Source organism: Scyliorhinus torazame, chromosome 13, assembly GCF_047496885.1.
Source record: "Scyliorhinus torazame isolate Kashiwa2021f chromosome 13, sScyTor2.1, whole genome shotgun sequence".
NCBI lineage: Eukaryota > Metazoa > Chordata > Chondrichthyes > Carcharhiniformes > Scyliorhinidae > Scyliorhinus > Scyliorhinus torazame.
In genome coordinates this window covers 82,049,735-82,071,015 of record NC_092719.1, presented here as the reverse complement: position 1 = coordinate 82,071,015, position 21,281 = coordinate 82,049,735, and the positions used below count along the sequence as shown (strand labels likewise).

At 49.1% G+C, this 21,281-nt stretch overlaps 1 protein-coding gene across 4 annotated transcripts in view; it reads left to right on the top strand.

Annotated features, from left to right (window-relative positions):
- The window catches only part of cep83 (centrosomal protein 83), a 146,405-nt gene that overhangs the window by 21,470 nt on the left and 103,654 nt on the right, over positions 1-21,281 (top strand). For all 4 annotated transcript variants that reach the window (XM_072471874.1, XM_072471873.1, XM_072471875.1 and 1 more), the window contains 2 exons: positions 2,654-2,746; positions 2,857-2,988. In XM_072471874.1, the coding sequence (XP_072327975.1) occupies positions 2,654-2,746; positions 2,857-2,988 (225 nt within the window). The remainder of the gene's footprint in view (positions 1-2,653; positions 2,747-2,856; positions 2,989-21,281) is intronic.

Here is a 21,281-nt window from a genome sequence, read left to right as displayed (position 1 = left end):
CAGGACATTCCAAAGCACATACCAGCAGTTAAGAACTTTTGAAGTAAAAACAGAAACTGTTGAAAACATTCATCAAGCCAGGCAGGTTTGTGTAGAGAGAAACAGAATTAATGTTTCAGGTCGTTGATCTTTCATCTGAACAGAGAAGAATCACATAGCTGACCCTGAACAAGGAATTACTTTTTTAAAGAATGACAGGAGAAACTTGGATTTCCCTGCTTCAAAGAAGGTTATGTGAAGATAACTCATGGAGCTGAATATTAAAATAATTTTGGATAAGATGTTAAACCCCCCTTCCGTCTGAGGTGGATGTAAAAAATAATGTAGTACGATTTTGAAGAAAACCCTTGTGTTCTGACCAATCAATTCCCTCGAGGGTATAGTCTTCAGCTGCGCAGCCAGAGGTCGCGGCAGTCAGTGTGGGTTATGGGTGGTCCAGGGGTAGACGGGCAGGGACAAGGATTGTCCCCGGAATGGCTACACGATCCAGGGTTGGCATGGTGTTGCAGCGAGCAGTCCCCCCCATGGCGGACCACCCCTGTGGAAGGTCCCCTCACCCCCATCCCCCACCGAGCACAGGGGTAGCAAGCCCAGCGTCCCCGAGCTCTTTGCCTGTGGCAAAGATGGCTACTCACCCCCTCGGCTCCCCACAGAAACCCTGGTTCACGTTTTTAAAAAGGTGTACTAAAGGCACTAGCGTGACCACTTGCTAGGAAGGCCGCTGAATGATGGGACGCCGTTGGATGAGGGATGGCTCTCGTTAATTGTATGGAAATTGGCCTTAAGAGGTGATAATTAGATTCTCGCCATGCTATGGCGAGAGTCCGATTTCGCCGAGGGGAGCAACTCGGTTGCATCGCAAATTGTTTGGTGCCTGGCGCGGTTCCTGTTTTAGACTTCTCCCACTATTCATCGGCCTCGTTTCGCTTGAGCTTGACATCTCTAAACATCTCTAAAGTCAGATTATATTGCGGTTATCACATTGTTATTAATAGAACCTTGCTGTGTCAAATTTGATTGTTGGATAGTTCGGCATTACTAATTTGTAGGTGCTTCATTAACTTGAAATGCTTTGAGACACCATGAGGTGATGAAAAACAAGGGGGTGGATTCTCCGTTTTAGCGTTGACGCCAATGGAGTATGTGTGGTCTTTTATGACCAAAAAATCTGCGTGAAACCCTCACTGATTCCTGACTGGTGAGGGGCTAGCACAGGCACTGGGTGAAACTCCCAGCTCACGCACTGAAAACAACCGGAGAATGTCTGGGTCCCTGGCCACACATGCGTATGGCTGATGATCTGCAGCAGTCGCGCTGTACAACATGGCACCTGCCGTGCGCGGACCCAACCCCCCAGCTGCGACCATACAGGCCACCCCCCAACAGTCTCCCCAGCCCTCGCAGAACCCCGCCCCCCGGCCAGTGACACGGATCCCGGCCGAGTATGGCAGTGCTGGACACAGTCCACAGCCGCCATGCCAGGTTCCCACATAGCTGAGACCACACCTGTCCCGTGCCGTCAGGAACTTGGCCCATAGGGGGTGGAGCATCGCGGGAGGGCCAGGCGGTGACGCAGCAATGCCGTTGCAATGGTGCGCGACCCGATGACACCATTTCAGAGGTGGCAGAGCATGGCTGACCGTGTCAATCTGCCCCGGCCCGATTTCAGCGTTGTTTCTCTGCCCGATCGGCGATTACGATATTGGCGTCAGGCAACGGAGAATCCGGCCCAAGTTCTTTAAGAAACATTTGGGCGTGCCATTTGCCGGTGGCGGGGTTCTCTACTCTTATCGCTTGTCAATGGGAATTCCCATTTAAGCCACCACATGCCACTGGGAAATCTGTGGGCGGGCGTGTGCTGACAGCGAGAAAAGCGAATCCCAACAGCTGGAGAACTCCAGCAATTCTAGGAAAGGTACTTTGAGAACATACAAGTGGGAAAAACGTGGAACTGTTGTTTGGCAGAGTACAGAAAACAAAAATCTTGGAAATGCTTGGAAGCTACAAAATGTGTATATATATATATATATATAAAGAGATTTGTAACAGTTACTTGCATCTCGCAAACAAATTTTAAAATGGACATAGTTATTTTGCTGCTTTATGGGGACAAATTATGTGATGCTTAATGTTTCCTATGTCACAGTTGGCTCATTTATCTGTTAACTGCTCCTAAATTTATTGGTAATTAAAGTTTAAAAAACCTTCACTGCTTTATATGAGGAAAGAAAAGTGGTGGAGAGATTAAAACTGTATGTGAATCTGCTTTTTAGTGAAATACATAACCATTCTCATGGATTGAATGACAATCTTGTGAACAATTCAGTATGTAATTTAGGAGCCTTGAAGATACCCTAGCTCTGTGTAAATTGCTCTACTGACTGAATGCTTGAGAGTAAAGATTTTGATTTCTCCAAGGAGTTTCAGAAATTTGGCTGGAAAAGAAAGAGTGAGTTATAAAATCATAATGTTTGTGACCGACTGTCCGAAAGCTAATTATATTATAACTTAACCAAAAGAATGCTGTAAATACACACACCTGGCAGGTTTTTAAGCAAAAGAGGCAGTTATTGAGCAGAACCATTCTTTTTTTTTTATATGATTTTTTTCTTAATTTGATCATCTTTTCTTTGTTCACTCTCATTGTTGGCAGATATTAACACCCCAAAAGCTGGAACTACTAAAAGCGCAAATCCAACAAGAGTTAGAGGCACCTATGAGAGAACGCTTCAGGAAACAGGAGGAGGTGGGAATGAAGAGAAGAAGCCCATTTATTAACAGCAATTTTGTTGGAATTACTGAAATGATTTGTTTCTTTGATTAATGTATAAAACTCAAGATCTTTCAATGTTTTAGGAAGCTGAAAGATACAGAGCAGAATACAATAAATTGCGTTACGAATACACTTTCCTAAATTCAGAGCTCGAGCATCAAAAGGAAGAGTACAAGCGACTCTTGGATGAGAAGATGATCCGGTTTGAAGCTGAGGTAAATCTGCATGAATAGTTCTATTATGAATTCCTACTATGTTCGGTCATTCAGTTTGCTTCAGGTCCGATTGTGAATGCCGATCATGTTGATCCTGTAGGATGCGTTGATGTTAAGTAATGGATTAAGAGACATTGCAATTAGTTGTCTCATTTATGTTAAGTATCCATTAATTGACACTGATATGTAGAGGGGCTTCAGGTGGCCTCTGGCAGGTGATGTGTAGCGAGAGTTTTGTGCAAAGGCTGTTGGAAGGAAATAAATGTGTTGGTGAAAAAGGAACAGAACTTTAGACTTCATATCACAGCAACTAAAACGTCTAACAGTTGATACCCCAGGATTCAGCCACTGAATTCTATTCCTGACTGCTGAAAGTTTCCCATGCTTTTTCCTCAATATCAATTATCTGCATGATTAGTTCTGTGTGTTTTTATTAAATGTAACTATCTTAGCACTCTTCCCTTTTAGATGCTCCTTCATTATGACAAGCAGAGAAGGATTTATTACAGGGCTATCTATCTGTGAGCAGCTGTTTCTCCCCTTAATAACTTAATAAGCCTCAGCACATACTGGTTTATGTTGCAGAACAGGGCCAGCAGCAGGTTCAATTTCCGTACCAGCTTACCTAAACAGGCGCCGGAATGTGGCGACTAGGGGCTTTTTACAATAACTTCATACTTGTGACAATAAAATATTATTATTACATAGGAACAGGAGTAGACCATTCAGCCGTCGCGCCTGCTCAGCCATTCAATACGATAATGGCTGATCGGGCAGGTCAATGGTTTAACACACACTATCCCCATAACCCTTTATGTATGTTAATCAGAAATCTATCACTCTCTACCTTAAACTTACTCAATGACTGAGATTCCACAGCCCTCTGGGGTAGAGAATTCCAAAGATTCACAGCCACATGTGTAAAGAAATTTCTCCCCATGTCGGTCCTTCTCATCTTGGCCCCTGGTTCTGGACTCCCCAAACAAGGGAAATATCTTGCCAGCATCCAGCTTTGACAAAGGGTCATCTGGACTCGAAACGTTAGCTCTTTTCTCTCCCTACAGATGCTGTCAGACCTGCTGAGATTTTCCAGCATTTTCTCTTTTGGTTTGCCTGCATCTACCCTGTCTATTCCTTTAAGTATTTTGTAGGTTTCAATGAGGTCATCTCTCATTGGTGGCAAGTTTGTGCTGCTGCCTCATGGCGCCGAGGTCCCAGGTTCGATCCCGGTCTGGGTCACTGTCCGTGTGGAGTTTGCACATTCTCCCCATGTTTGTGTGGGTTTCACGCCCACAACCCAAAGATGTGCGGGGTAGGTGGATTGGCCACGCTAAATTGCCCCTAATTGGAAAAATAAATAATTGGATACTCTAAATTTATTTTAAAAAACGGTTTGTGTTCACGACTCTCTGAAGTTTCTTGCGGTCCTGGGCCGAGCAGTTGCCATACCAGGCTGTGATGCAGCCAGATAGAATGCTTTCTATGGTGCATCTGTAAAAGTTGGTAATGCCAACATTACTTAGTTTCCGGAGGAAACATATGCGCTGTTGTGCTTTCTTGGTGGTAGAGTCGACGTGGGTGGACCAGGACAGATTTTTGGTGATTTGCACCCCATGGAATTTGAAGCTGTTAACCGTCTCCGCCTCGGCCCCATTGATGCAGACAATGTACAGTACTTTGCTTCCTGAACTCAGTGACCAGCTCTTTTGTTTTGCTGGCATTGAGGGATAGATTGTTGTCGCTGCACCACTCCACTAGGTTCTTTATCTCCCTCCTGTATTCTGACTCGTTATTCGAGATCCGACCCACTATGGTTGTGTCATCAGCAAACTTGTAGATGGAGTTGGAACCAAATTTTGCCACGCAGTCGTGTGTGTACAGCAAGTATAGTAGGGGGCTAAGTACGCAGCCTTGCGGGGCCCCGGTATTGAGGACTATCGTAGAGGAGGTGTTGTTTATTCTTACTGATTGTGGTCTGTGGGTCAGAACGCTGAGGATCCAGTTGCAGAGTGAGGAGCCAAGTCCTAGGTTTTGGTGCTTTGATATGAGCTTGGCTGGGAGTTATGGTGTTGAAGGCAGAGCTGTAGTCAATAAATAGGAGTCTGATGCTCTAGGGAAGAGTGTAGGGCCCGGGAGATGGCATCTGCTGTGGACCGGTTGCGGCGCTATGCGAATTGCAGTGAATCAAGGTGTTCTGGGATTATGGAGTTGATATGCTTCATGACCAACCTCTCGAAGCACTTCATTACGATTGATGTCAGGGCCACTGGACGGTAGTCATTGAGGCACGTTGCCTGGTTCTTCTTTGGCACCGGTATGTTGGTGGTCTTCTTGAAGCAGTTGGGTACCTCGGAGCGGAGTAGGGACAGGTTAAAGATGCCCACGAACACATCTGCCAGCTGGTCCGCGCAGGCTCTGAGTGCACGACCAGGGGTCCTGTCCGAATCCATCGCTTTCTGAGGGTTCACTTTCCGGAAGACTGATCTGACTTTGGAAGCTGTGATGGTGGGTATGGGTGTGTTTTGGGCTGCTGGGGCACTCAACAGTGGATCGATGGTTTCCTGCTCGAACCGAGCATAGAATGCATTGAGTTCATCGGGGAGGGGTGCGCTGCTGCCGGAGATACTGCTCGGCTTTGCTTTGTAGCCCGTTATGATGTTTAGGCCTTGCCAAACTCAACGAGGGTCTGTAACGCTAGTCTGTGACTCTAGCTTGGTCTGATATTCTCTCTTGGCATCCCTGGTGGCTTTGCGGAAGTCGTACCTGGATTACTTGTATAGATCAGGGTCGCCTGACTTGAACACCTCAGACCTGTCCTTCAGCAGTGAGTCAATCTCCCGATTAAGCCATGGTTTCCGGTTGGGGAACATACGCTCTGCTTTCTTTGGCACCCAGGCGTCTAAACATTTGCTGATGAAGTCTGTGACGGTGGTGGCATACTCATTTAGGTTGGTCGCTGAGTTCTTAAATATGGACCAGTCCACTGCCTCCAAGCAGTCACGTAGGAGCTCTTCTGTTTCCTCGGACCAGCACTGCACGACCTTCTTAGCCAGATTCTTCAAATATTTCAAACATGGATTAACGTTTTTCTTAAATTCACATTCTGATAACTCAACTAGCAGCGTATTTCATTTTTATTATTTGTTGCAGTGATGTTAGTGACTCTGAGGAGATTGCATTTATTACCCCTCTCTTGTCCTGAGATGATGATGATTTTGGAGTTCCTCAAATCAAGGACAGTCATTGAGATGATAGGGACATAGGACCTAGGAGCAGGAATAAGCCATTTGGCCCTTCGTGCCTACTCCATCATTCAATAAGATCATGGCTGATCTGGTTGAGATTGCACCTCCACTTTCCTGTTTGCATCCCATAATCCTTGACTTCCTGTAATACAAAGATCTGTCTAACTTGGCATTGAATAAATTTGATGACCCAATCTCCACTACCTTCTGGGGAGGAAAATTCCACACTCTAATGACTCTCTGAGAGAAAAAGAAATCTCCTAATCGGTCTTAAAAGGGAGACTTAAACTATGTCCCAAAGTTCTAGTTTCCCCCACAAGATGAAACATTCTCCCAGTATTCACCTTATCCAGTCCCCTCAAGATCTTAAGATCATCTCTCATTTTTCTAAACTCCAATGGATATAGACCTCACCTGTTCAATCTTTGTTGATGGTGCTTCTACATTAGTGTTAGGTAGGGAATTCCACTATATGTGATCCCATAATGATGCAGGAATTGAGATTACATGTCCTTATCAGGATGGTGACTTGGATGTGAAGCTACAGGTGATGTTGTTCTTAAGACATTGGTGCTCCTGTCTTTTCTGGGGCTGAGTGGTGTTGGAGTTGTTTTTACACCTGTCCAAAGTTGCTACACCCTATGAAGCTGCACTAATCGGGGACACCTGAACTGTCTGGGACCAGTTTTCTGGCAGAAAGGATAAATAGGGTGGTCACAAGAACTTTAAACTAGCAAATGTTTGCCCGGGTGAAAAACTATATCAACTTTGACATGGACCAAGCACAGCAAGATGCCCGATCAGCAGGATTCCCCCCCATTGCTGGAATGCCCCATGTCCAGGGGCTGATATACTGCCCGCATGTTGCCTTGCGCTCACCGGGCCATCTGGGAGTGCCCTACGTTAACAGGAAGGGGTTTATTCCTTCCACCTGCAGCTCGTGCATGACCACCAAATGAAGATCATACATGTATGTGCACGCTTTCCAGGAAGTGTCCAGGACAGCTGTATCCTGGGGTAGTCGGTTCTTCCTGGCCTCTTCCAGAACCAGCCCAGGATGGGCGGCTGGCTCTTGGGGGATAAGGGGTACGCGCTGAGGACCTGACTAGTGACGCCAGTACAGATGTCAGAGACCCGATACGACGAGGCCCATGTGGCCACTCAGGCTGTTGTTGGGCAGTGCATCGGTCTGCTCAAAATTGGGTTCCAATGCCTCGACCGCTCCGGTGGTGCACTCCAGTACACCGCCCGGAGGGTCGCCTGCTTTGTGGTGGTCTGCTGTGTCCTTCACAACCTGGTACAGCAGCGGAGTGACGAGCTGGAGGTTGGGGATGAGGAACATGTGGCCACCCTGAGGCGGAGGACGAGGATGGTGAGGCGGCGCTGGACCAGCAGGGGCTGGAGGACGGATCTCAGAGAGGAATCGGAGGATCGCCTGGAGGCTACAGGACAGACGGCAGCGGTGAAGGCCCGGCAAGCCCGAAGGGCAAGGGAGGCCCTCATGCTCGCCCGCTTCACATATAACGTGGCCTGGTCCATCATCGATACCTTACCCACCCCCAACTCCCACCCTCCCAGGGTCTGTGTCACATCACTCCAGGGTGCTGGGACTGTGTTGGCACCATGTACGGGTCACTGTCGAGGGCACGGGGTGATGATAATGCGCAGAGAGCCGAGTGCCGGTGCTCCTAAATCTATGCCGTAGTCTGACCCCTGCCTGTCTGCTGAATGCTCGCTTACACCCATCATCTGCACATGGGAGTGCCTGGGAGGGGGAGATGTCTGGAGAGATGGGCCAAAGGTTTGGAGGTTGGCCCGCATTGCGGAGGAAAGTGATAGAGGTGTTATGCTGGTAGTGCTCAATGGTTTTTAATGTGTTACAGGCGTCCAACAATTCCCCACTCTTCCGATGATGCTGCTCCACTCTCCCCTTACACCCTACCTACCAGCCCCACACCCTCTCTTCCCGATGATCAGTGATCATCAACGTGCTTAACCTTCCTAGCTCTACCGCTACATCTAGGTGTCTCCCCAGGATGCACATTTGAGGTGGCAGCAGCCAGCTGTTTACCTCGTCCCGTGGCCTTCAATGCCTCTGGTGGGTGTCCTCTGGGGCCGGAGGGCCCTAGCACACTTGTTGATGGCACAGGGACAGCCGTGCTGCCCTATCCCGTGTGCTGACTTCAAAATGTTGCCTCATCAGAAGGGTGGAACCTGGGGGAGCTGGTGGCCACCATCCTCACTCCATGGGACGGGTCAGGGTTGGCACCCAGCGCCCTCTCTTCCCGCTTGGTGCCAATAGGGCCCCGGGGTTCACTTCGGGATGGAGGGACAGCTGGTTTGAGCCCCGGATACCCCGGAATCATCTGGCTCTGCCAGCCCTGGCGGCTCCCCGATGTCTGCACCAAGGTGTCAGCGCTCTCGGTGATGCTCCTCAGCGATTGGGACATGCTGTGCAGTGCCTCGGTAATGTCCACCTGCGACTGGGACAAGCTCCGCAGCACATCGGCCATTCCCATATGCAAGTGGGACTGTCCCGCAGCAGATCAAGGAGACATCCCCCAGTGAGTCGGACGTTCTGCCGAGATCCTCAGCCATGGCCGTTACCGACTGCGCAATGCCTTGGACACGTTCATCCATGCTGCCGACGTCGTTCACCAGGCTCTCTACTCCAGTTGTCACCCTAGCAGTGTTGGCCTCAGTGCCACGCATTGCCGACGCCATCTCCTGAGCCCGTTGCCTCTGGGGTTCTTCCAATCGGCTATGGACCTACTGGCATGTCGCTGACAACTCCCTCTTATTGTCCCAGTCGCACCCTAACATCACCATCAATTCGGAGTAACCCTGTGCCAGTGTCTCAGTATCAGGCTGAGACCCAGCTGGGTCCTGGGATCCAGCAAAACTCCGAGTGCTGTCTCACCTGGGGTTCCTGCCTCCACCTGATGTGCATCAGCAGCTGCGAGGTGCTCACCAGATTGTACCCCAGAAGCCTGACAGCTAACATTTTCCACCGAGGGGTGTGTCTCTGCGCTGGCGAAGGGTGTGGATGACAGCTGTGATGCGTCGATCCTGGCATCCTCGGAACTCTCCTCTGAGGTGTTCTCCTGGAAGGCAGGAGAGGGGGCCACCCGGGATGGGCTGGCACCGTCGGCTGGAGGACTTGCGGGGGAATGGACATGGGGTCAGTGGGAGGGATGGGTCAGTCAGTATGGCAATAACAACTCGCGTTTGACAGGCCTTCCGGATGGGGCCCGGTGGATCCTCACATCGGCGGCTACCGCCAACCTCCGTATTGGTGACCGCTCTGTCCTCGGCCACCCACATCACCTCCAGGGCCCATTCCTCGAAGATGATGAGGATCCGTATGTCCGGCACACCTCTGCCAGTCTGGCCCCTCTCCCGACGATTGTGGGAGAGCTTCTCCTGTGGAGACACAGAGCGCATCATTAGCCACACATGTTGTTCACAGTGGTAGGAGGTGGGTTATGTAGGAAGGGTTGGGGGATGAAGGGCGGATTGGGGGCTGCGTGGAGGGTTGGAGGGGGGGGTTGCTCGTGTGGTAGCGGAAAGGTCTCGGGGATGGGGGGGGTAGGGTCGTTGGTGTCAACTCACCCATGCTGCCCGGTCATTGATCTTCTTAGGACACTGGAGGCCAGTCTGCCGGGTTACAGTCCCGAGCTTACAGCTGCCGCCGCCCCCTCGTCCCAGGGGACACTGGCTGCCCTGTGGCTCACCCTCTGGGACCCTCGGGAAACAGGTCATCACTCCTGGCCTCCACCGCATTGAAGAGCCTCCCCAGGTCTGCATCCCTGAATCTTGGGGGCCGGTCTTCTCGGTGCCATGGCTGCGAGCTGTGTGGGGCTGGCTGTGCAAGTGCTGCTTGACCTTGTTAGCAGGGGGCTGGCGAGTGTGGCCCGGCAAATCGGATGACGAGCCTTCATTTGCGGCAAGAAGCTTGTCGGGCCTTGTTAAGTGGACCAATTAACGTCGACTAGTGTTGCCAGCCTTGCTGGGCCGATCGCCGGGAAGCTCACGGCAGTTTCCGCTCACTACCACACTTCATTGAATTTACAGTGCAGAAGGAGGCCATTCAGCCCATCGAGTCTGCACTGGCTCTTGGAAAGAGCACCCTACTCAAGGTCCACACCTCCACCCTATCCCCATAACCCTGTAATCCCACCCAACACTAAGGGCAATTTTGGACACCTATGGGCAATTTAGCATGGCCAATCCACCTAACCAGCACATCTTTGGACTGTGGGAGGAAACCGGAGCACCCGGAGGAAACCCACGCACACACGGGGAGGATGTACAGACTCTGCACAGATAGTGACCCAAGCCGGAATCGAACCTGGGACCCTGGAGCTGTGAAGCAATTGTGCTATCCACAATGCTACCGTGCTGCCCTTTAGAAAACTTAGAAATCTTTCCGGAGAATCGCACCCAGCGTGCCATACTAGAGTTTGAGCATTGGGCAGAGATAATTATGCAGGCCTGAGGAAAAAGTTGGCCCAATTATCTGGGGATAGATAATTGAGGGTAGGACAGTTGAGGAGCAGTTGGTGGATGTTGAGGGATATATTAAATACCACTCAATTAAAGCACATTCCTGAGAGGAAACGGAATTGTAAAAGGACTATAAAATTCCATGACTAAACAAGTAAGTCAAGGAAGGCATAAAGGCAAAAACAAGTGTATACCATACTGCAAAAGCTAGTGGTTAGCTGGAGGAATGGGAGAACTTTAAGGTTCAGCAAAAGGCTACTAAAAATAATATCAAAAGGAGCGAAGAAGAACTATGAAAGAAAACTAGCAGAAAACGTAAACACTGATACCAAAAGCTCCTGCCAGTGTATGTTGTGTGGTGTGCTGATATCCGGTCTTGGCGAGGGAGGATATTTCACAGCTGCCTCTGGGTTTCCCTGGGCTTAGGAAATATTAGCAATGGAATAGAGCTGAGAACTGCTACCTCTGACAGGTTAGTGCATTTTGCAGCACTCTTTGTGGCAATGATGAGCAGGAGTGCTTCACCAACTCCCATCTCCCACCTCCTCCCTTTCCACACCCAACCCTGAAGGATGCCTTCATTTTTTTGCCATTTGAGGCCTTTCCTCGCTGCCAAGATCAGCAATCTTATCTTTCAGCTCCTCCAAACCTTGCTGTTACTGGACTCTGTCAATCTGGCCAGCTGCCCAGTGGGAAATGAAAGAAGAAAATGAATTTAAGGTTCTGTCATTAAATTCGTCAGAATCCCCATGACCATAGCCTCTGCGGATTCCTTATTCTCATCTCCCAATTCAGCTATTCTGCTCCTCTGAACCCTAGTAAATAGCGAGACCATGACCTCGGAAAATAGCGAGACCGTGACCTCGTTGGATAGCTAGACCATGACCTCGGTAAATAGCGAGATCATGACCTCGGTAAATAGCGAGATCATGACCTCGGTAAATAGCCAGACCATGACCTCGGTAAATAGCGAGACCATGACCTCGGAAGATAGCGAGACCGTGACCTCGGAAGATAGCGAGACCGTGACCTCGGTAGATAGCGAGACCATGACCTCGGTAAATAGCTAGACCATGACCTCAGAAAATATCGAGACCGTGACCTCGGTAACTAGTGCGACCATGACCTCCGTAAATAGCGAGACAATGACCTCGGTAAATAGCGAGACCGTGACCTCTGTAAATAGCGAGAACATGACCTCCGTATATAGCGAGACCATGACCTCGGTAAATAGCTAGACCATGACCTCAGAAAATATCGAGACCGTGACCTCGGTAACTAGTGCGACCATGACCTCGGTAACGAGCGCGACCATGACATCGGTAACTAGCGCGACCATGACCTCTGTAACTAGCACGACCATGACCTCGGTAACTAGCGCGACCATGACCTCGGTAAATAGCGAGACCATGACCTCGGTAAATAGTGAGACCATGCCCTCGGTAGATGACGAGACCATGCCCTCGGTATATAGCGACACCATGACCTCTGTAAATAACGAGACCATGACCTCGGTCAATAGCGAGACCATGACCTCGGTAGATAGCGAGACCATGACCTCTGTAGAGGACGAGACCATGACCTCGGTCAATAGCGAGACCATGACCTCGGTAGATGATGAGACCATGCCCTCGGTAGATGACGAGACCATGCCCTCGGTAGATGACGAGACCATGACCTCGGTGGATAGTGAGACCATGACCTCGGTCGATAGCGAGACCATGACCTCGGTAGATAGCGAGACCGTGCCCTCGGTAGATAGCGAGACCATGATCTTGTTAGATAGCTAGACCATGACCTCGGTAAATAGTGAGACCATGACCTCGGTCGATAGCGAGACCATGACCTCGGTAAATAGCGAGACCATGACCTCCGTAAATAGTGAGGCCGTGACCTCGGTAAATAGTGAGACCGTGAACTCGGTAAATAGCGAGACCATGACCTTGGTAAATAGAGAGACTATGACCTTGGTGGATTGCGTGACTATGATCTCTGTAAAAAGCTGGACCATGACCTCGGTGAATAGCTGGACCATGACCCCTGTAAATAGCGAGACCATGACCTCGGTGGATAGTGAGACTGTGATCTCGGAAGATAGCGAGACCATGACCTCTTTAAATAGCGAGACCTTGACCTCTGTAAATAGCAAAAAAATGACCTTGGTAGATAGCGAGACCATGACCTCGGTAGATAGAGAGACCATGATCTCGGTAGATAGCGAGACCGTGACCTCGGTAGATAGCGAGACCATGATCTCGGTAGATAGCGAGACCATGACCTCGGTAGATAGCTAGCCCATGACCTCAGTAAATCGCGAGACCATGACCTCAGTAAATAGCGAGACCATGTCCTCAGTAAATATCGAGACCATGACCTCGGTAGATAGCGCGACCATGACCTCAGTAAATATCTAGACCATGACCACGGTAAATAGCTAGACCATGACCTCATTAAATAGCGAGACCATGACCGCAGTAAATAGCAAGACCATGATCTCGGTAAATAGCTAGACCATGACCTCATTAAATAGCGAGACCATGACCTCATTAAATAGCGAGACCATGACCTCAGTCGATAGCGGGACCATGTCCTCTGTAAATAGCGAGACCATGATCTCGGTAGATAGCGAGAACATGACCTCGGTGGATTGCGAGATCATGACTTCTGTAAATAGCGAGACCGTGACCTCGGTGGATAGCGAGACCGTGACCTCGGTAAATAGCGAGACGATGACCTTGGTAAATAGCGAGACCATGAACTCAGTGGATAGCGAGACCGTGACCTCAGTAAATAGCTAGACCATGACCTCGGTAGATAGCGAGACCATGATCTCTGTAAATAGCGAGAACATGACCTCGGTATATAGCGAGACCATGACCTCGGTAGATAGCGACACCATGACCTCTGTAAATAGTGAGACCATGATCTCGTTAGATAGCGAGACCATGAACTCGGTGGATAGCAAGACCATGATCTCTGTAAATAGCTAGACCATGACCTCAGTAGATAGCGAGACCATGACCTCGGTAGATAGCGAGACCATGACCTCGGTAGATAGCGAGACCATGACTTCAGTAGATAGTGAGACAATGACCTCTGTGAATAGCGAGAACATGACCTTGGTAGATAGCGAGACCATGATCTCTGTAAAAAGTGAGACTATGATCTCGTTAGATAGCGAGACCATGACCTCGGTGGATAGCGAGAACGTGAGCTCGGGGGATAGCGAGACTGTGACCCCGGTGGATACCGAGACCTCGGTGGATGGCGAAACCCTGACCTCGGTGGATGGTGAGACCGTGACCTCGGAAGATGGTGAGACCGTGACCTCGGAAGATAGCGAGACCTTGACCTCTGTAAATAGCCAAACCATAACCTCAGTGGATAGTGAGACCATGATCTCGGTAGATAGCTAGGCCATGATCTCGGTAGATAGCGAGACCATGACCACGGTAGATAGTGAGACCATGATCTCGGTAGATAGCGAGACCGTGATCTCGGTAGATAGCGAGACCGTGACCTCGGTAGATAGCGAGACCATGATCTCGGTAGATAGCGAGACCATGATCTCGGTAGATAGCGAGACCATGGCCTCGGTAGATAGCTAGCCCATGACCTCAGTAAATCGCGAGACCATGACCTCGGTAGATAGCTCGCCCATGACCTCAGTAAATCGCGAGACCATGTCCTCAGTAAATATCTAGACCATGACCTCAGTAAATATCTAGACCATGACCTCAGTTGATAGCGAGACCATGACCTCGGTAGATAGCGAGACCATGACCTCGGTAGATAGCGAGACCATGGTGGTCTACCGAGGTCATGGTCTCACTATCAAGTGAGGTCATGGTCTAGCTATTTACAGAGATCATGGTCTTGCTATCCACCGAGTTCATGGTCTCGCTATCTAACGCGATCATGGTCTCACAGTGACCAGACCGAACGGCACTCGTGGGGGTCTCCCAGAAGATCGGAGGCCACCAGCTGCATACCCTTTGGGCAGGGTGATGCCCTGCCACTGCTGGTGTCACCTGAGCACTCTGGTGGTGCCAGCTTGGCACCCCAGCAGAGCTAGCATGACACCCTGGTGCCAGCCTGGCACTGCCAAGGTGCCAAGCAGGCATTTTTTGCATGCACGGCATCACACTGGGGGTGCCTGGCGTATAGTGCGTTCGGGTTGGGGGTAGATTGGGAATTGTATCGGGGCCTCGGAGATCGGGACGTCATTTAAAAATGCCGTCCCGATCTCTCTCTACACTGGGGAGTCAAGGCGAGCGTAGTTCCCCACTGTACAAAACGGAGCTCGCTTTGGCCGCATGTTTCCCATTCAGGCCCCTTATCAACGTGTGCCCCGTTGAAGAGCCATGTGTTTCTTGGCACTCTAGCGCTGAGAAACACTCGGCTAAACGCGCTCACTAGGGGACTTTGTTCCTTTGGGGAGAATCGCGCCCATAGATTTTATGTGGGATTAATGTGAACATGATGTAACAGGACTAGACAGGGTAGATGCAGGAAGGATGTTTCCAATGGTGGGTGTGTCCAGAACCAGGGATCACAGTCTGAGGATACGGGGTAGACCATTTAGGACAGAGATGAGGAGAGATTCTTCACCCAGAGAATGGTCAGCCTGTGGAATTCATTATCACAGGAATTAGTTGAGGTCAAAACATTGAGCGGGATTTTATGGTCAGGTTGCTCCCGAAAAGCAGTGTGGCCGATAGAAGCCGGCAGACGTCGCTCCCGGGATCTTCCCGGCTCACAATGCCTCGTGGGATCTAACGCGATCTTGCGGGACGTTGCGATGTAAATCCCGGCCATTGTGGGGGGATCATTTTTTTTCAGCAAATCTGTATATTAAAGCGAGACAGCTAGTCTCACGTGCAGATTCACGAGGCATTGGATCTCTTTCCTTCATCTCGAAGACCTCGGGCGAGTACCGTTCAGTACTGGTCTGCACAAACGGGAACTAGACGGAACGGCACTCTTGGGCGTCTCCCAGGTGCATGCCCTTTGAGCAGGGTACTGCTGGTGCCACCTGGGCACCCCGGCACTGCCATCCTGGGTGCCAGCTTGGCACTGCCAAGGTGCCAAGCTAGCACTTTCCTGCGAGGTGGTGATCTGGCCCTGCGCAGGTGTTTGCAGGGGTAAACCAGTGGAATCTCCCATAATGTGTTGGAGCTTGGGGAGGGCTCAGGGGTCGCTTCGAGTGCTCCAGAGATCGGGACGCCATTTAAAAAATGTCCCTCGCTGAAACCCCCGTTTCTAATGTGAATGCCATTTTATAGCGTTGTGTTTCTTGGTGCTGCAAGTTCTGCGAAACACGTGACCAAACCCGCTTGCTATGGGATTTTGTTCCCATTTAGTTAAATACCGCCCATTTTAAGTTTTGAGAACCAGTTAGATATAGCACGAATGACCCCATAACCCAGTAACCCCACCCAACACTAAGGGCAATTTTGGACACTAAGGGCAATTTAGCATTGCCAATCCACCTAACCTGCACATCTTTGGACAGTCGGAGGAAACCGGAGCACCCGGAGGAAACCCATGCACACATGGGGAGAACGTGCAGACTCCGCACAGGCAGTGACCCAAGCCGGGAATCGAACCTGGGACCCTGAGCTGTGAAGCAATTGTGCTAACCACTATGCTACCGTGCTGCCCTATGTTTCTATGTTCTATGTTCTTTGGCTGTTGTCCGAATTTCTTGTTCACTTTTCAAATTTGTCCGGTGCAATTTCGCAAGTGAGCTCAATGAAACCGCTTCAGCCATATCTAGATGTTGTTATAACCGTTTAAGATTTTAAAAGCAGATAACTATATTGGTGACTGAGAACTGAGAAAACCCAGAGAAAAGTTGACACATTGCAGTTTCCAAATGAATCAATTCTTTGATTTGAATATGCGTTGGTTTTGAAACTAAGAGTTTGAACTCATTTTATTTTGGTGCTATAATTATTAAGCCGTGCCTTTTGTTGTTTAGTGTAAGCATCTACAATTTGTTTTCTGCACGTTTTTCTGTTTCATTGTGGCAAGTCGGTGGGTCGCCAATACGTAGAATCTAAATTGGTACAATTGGATCTTGATCTGTGGGCATATCTTCACCTGGAGCATAAAGTCCGACCTCCACTTTGTGCTTTCCCACACTTTTGCAGTTGAGATTAAGACTTTGGTTCATAACACTTTGTTCAAAGGATCACCCCGCACATTTGGATGTGATCAGGTACCATAATCCTCTGTGCTAGTGCTCAATTTGGTGTTGGAAAATTGTGTCAAAGGTTGATGGGGTTGTGGCACGCCACATTGGTCTTTGGGGTGCTAAGTCTGATGAAAGAATGATGGCAAGACCCTGCTGGTGGGAAGGGAAAAGGAGGAACAAGAAAATAAACACAATTTTTTGAGATGCCGAGGAGAGAGAATAGGAGGGTCATTGTTGGTGAAAAAGAAAGATCTTCCTGGAGAGAGATGGAGAGGCACACCCACAAATAAAGGGAGGATAGAAAAAGCTATAGAAAGCTTTTGTGGGAGGGAGAGAAAACAAAAATAGATAATCTATTTTTGTAGGAAAAGCACACAGAAAGTGAGAGACCAGGAGAAGTAACAACTTTGTTATCGGGCGAAGGAAGAAAAGCCAATTCTACAGTCGAGGAGAGGCAAGTGGGAGGTGAAAAACCTGTCATTGCAACCAAAGTGTCTATTCGTCACTAACAGGAGAGATGGACATGTTTCCAGCTAAGTGTAGGATAGGGTCTGATGTCCGAGCTGTGACTAGGATTTGTATGTCTGGGTAGGCGCTTCACCTGCTGGGGACTACAGCCTGGGTGTAGTAGGCCATGGAGAGGGTGAGAAGCAGAGCAGTGAGATGGATTTGGCAAAAGTACGTCATCTTTCAGCATTAAGGGGATGCACGGTGGTGCAGTGGTTAGCACTGCTTCTTCACGGCTCCGAGGACCCGGGTTTGATCCCAGGTCATTATCTGTGTGAAGTTTTCACATTCTCCCCGTGTCTGCGTGGGTCCCACTCCCACTACCCAAAAAGATGTGTAGGGTAGGTGGATTGGCCCGTGCTAAATTGCTCCTTAATTGGGCACTTGCATGATGCACATCGCGTGGTCACAAACGACTCGGACACTGAGGAAGTGGAATCCTCAAAACTGGGCCCCATGCTGCCATGGAGAGTGCAGAGCCATCTGGGTGACACCTTGCACCTGGGGCATGTCTGCTATGCAGGCGTAGCCCATGCACTGGTGTCTTGGCTCGCCTGGTCCCGGTCCAAGTTGATGTGCATGTGAGCCCTCGAAAATAGAGCATCTGTGACCTCCCTTCTGCACTTTTGACTGGGATATGGCGCATAGGTCACCTATGCAGCCCTGAAATGAGTGATTATCTTGTGAGACCAGCGGCGAGGGGCCTGGACAATCTGAAAACGTGATCATCCCGGTGAGAATTGTGTTTTCTGATTCTCGCCCAATTCTCACGTTCTCCCCGTGTCTGCGTGGGTTTCTTGCGGGTGCCTCCCACAGCCCAAACACGTGCAGGTTAGGTGGATTGGCCATGCTAAATTGCCCTTACTGTCCAAAATGTTTAGGTGGGGTTATTGGGTTACGGGGATAGAAGCATCGAATTTACAGTGCAGAAGGAGGCCACCCAGCCCATCGAGTCCGCATCGGCCCCTGGAAAGAGCATCCTACCTAAGCCCATACCTCCACCCTATCCGCACACCTCCACCCGTAACCCCACCCAGCCCTTTTTGGGACACTTAGGGCAATTTAGAATAGTCAATCCACCTAATCTGCACATCTTTGGACTGTGGGAGGAAACCGGAGCACCCGGAGGAAACCCACACAGACACGGGGAGAACGTGCAGACTCCCCACAGACAGTGATCCAAGCCGGGAATCAAACCTGGGACCCTGGAGCTGTGAAGCAACCGTGCTAACCACTGTGCGTGCTGCCCGATAATTTTTATTGTCCCAAGTAGGCTGAAATTAACATTGCAATGAAATTACTGTGAAAATCCCCTAGTCGCCATATTCCGGTGCCTGTTCGGGCACACAGAGGGAGAATTCAGAATGTCCAAATTACCTAACAGCATTTCTTTCAGGAACTGTGGGAGGAAACGGGAGCACCTGGAGGAAACACACGCAGACACAGGGAGAACGTGCAGACTCTGCACAGACAGTATTCCAAGCCAGGAATCAAACCTGGGAACGTGGAGCTGTGAAGCAACCACGCTACCCACTTGTGTTACCGTGCTGCCCACGGTATGATGGAGGTGTGGGCTTAATTAGGGTTCTCTTTCCAAAGGCCTTCTTGACCATTATATCCACCTGCTCTTTGACCTTAAGGTACATGCACACCAAGATCCTTCTGATCCTCAGTGCTTCCCAGGGTCCTGCCATTTATCATGTATTCCCTTGCCTTGTTTGTCCTGTCCAAGTGCATAACCTCCATTATATCCAAATTGAATTCAATTTGCCACTGATCAACACATCTGACCAGCCTGTCCATATCCTCCTGTAAACAAAGGCTATCCTCCCCACTATTTACCACCCCACCAATTTCGTATCATCCGCAAACGTGCTGATCAACTCCCCCTACATTCATATCTAAATCATTTATATAAACCGCAAACAGCAAGAGCCCTAACACTGATCCCTGTGGGACTCCACTGGTCACAGGCTCCCAGTCAGAAAAACATCCCTCGGCCATCACCCCCTGCTCCTGCCACTCAGCCAATTTTGGATCCAATTTGCCAAATTTCCTTGGATCCCAAAGGCTCTTAACCTTCGCTATCAGTCTCCCATGTGGGACCTTATCAAAAGCCTTGCTGATGTCAAAGTGGACTACGCCAAATGCATTTCCCTCATCTACACACCTGGTCCTGGTCACCTCTTCGAAAAACTGAATTACCTCCCCTTTCAAAACCATGCTGACAGTTCCTGATTAATCCCTGCCTCTCCAAATGCATATTAATTCTGACTCTTGCTTCCAATAATTTCCCCATCACTGAGGTTAGACTGAGTGGCCTGTAGTTTCCTGATTTATCCTTAAACGACTCTTGAATAATGGTTCCACATTGGCTATCCTCTTGTCCTCCGGCACCTCTCCAGTGGCCAGAGAGGAATTTAAAATTATTGCCCTGCTATTTCCTCCTTTGCCTCAGCAGCCTGGGATACATTTCATCTGGCCCTGGAGATTTGTCTGTCTTTAATCCTGCCAGACTTCCTCTCTGTCTATGTTAATCTCTTTAATTTTATTACAGTCCTTCTCCCTGATTTCTATACCCACAGTGTCCCTCTCACGAGTGAACACTGACACAAAGTATTCATTTAGAACCCTACCTACATCCTCCACACACAAATTACCACTGTGGTCCTGAATGGGCCCTACTCTCCCTAGTTATTTTTTTTACCCTTAATGTACTTGTAAAGCAACTTTGGATTTTCCTTTACTTTACCTGCCAGTACCCTTTCATGTCACCTTTTTGCTCTCCTAATTTCCTTTTTGAATTCCCTCAAGGGTTGTGCCTCAAGGGTTTCTGCTGTATTGAGCCCTCGATATCTGCCATAAGCCACCCCTTTTCTCCTTATCCAATGTTGTATATCACTTGATATCCAGGGTTCACTGGATTTGTTGGTCCCACCCTTTTTCTTGATTGGAACATGTTGGCCCTGCACTTTCCCTATTTCCTTCTTGAATGCATCCCACTATTCTGTCACAGATTTACCTAGAACTCCCAGTCCACTCTGGCCAAATCATATCTGATCTTATTAAAATCGGCCTTCCCCCAGTTGAAAACTTTGATCTCAAGCCCATCATTGTCTTTTTCCATAACAATCTTGAATCTAATGGAGTTATGATCATAGTCTGAAAATTGTTTCCCCACTGATACTTCAACCACCTGTCCAGCTTCGTTACCGAAATTAAGTCCAGGACCACCCCCTCTCTTGTCGATCCTTCCACGTACTGGCTTAAAAATTTCTCCTGGATGCATTTTAAGAATTCCGCTCCTGATAAACCTTTCACACTATTGGGGAAGCTGAAATCCCCTACTATCACTACCCTATTCTTCTACACCGCTCTGAAATTTGCCTATGTATTTGCTGTTATATTTCCCTCGGACTGCTTGGAGACAAATAGAACACTCCCACCAATGTGATTGCTCCTTTTTGGTTTTTACGTTCTTCCCATATGGCCTCAATTGAAGAGCCTTTTAAGATGTCATCCCTCCTTACTGCTGTAATTGATTCCCTGATCAAAATTGTGACATCCCCTCCTCTTTTACCTCCTCTATCTCGCCTGAAAATTCTGTATCCTGGAATATTGAGCTGCCAATCCTGCTGCTCTCTCTACCATGTCTCAGTGACAGCAATTGCATCATATCCCCATATTTTATTTTGTGCCCTCAATTCATCTGCCTTGTTCATCAGACTCCTCGCATTGAAATAAATGCCATCCAATATTGCCAAACTCCCTGGTGACTTAACTGGTCTAGACATTCTATGCCTTCCTGACTCACTTGATGTCTTCTCTAATTCTGG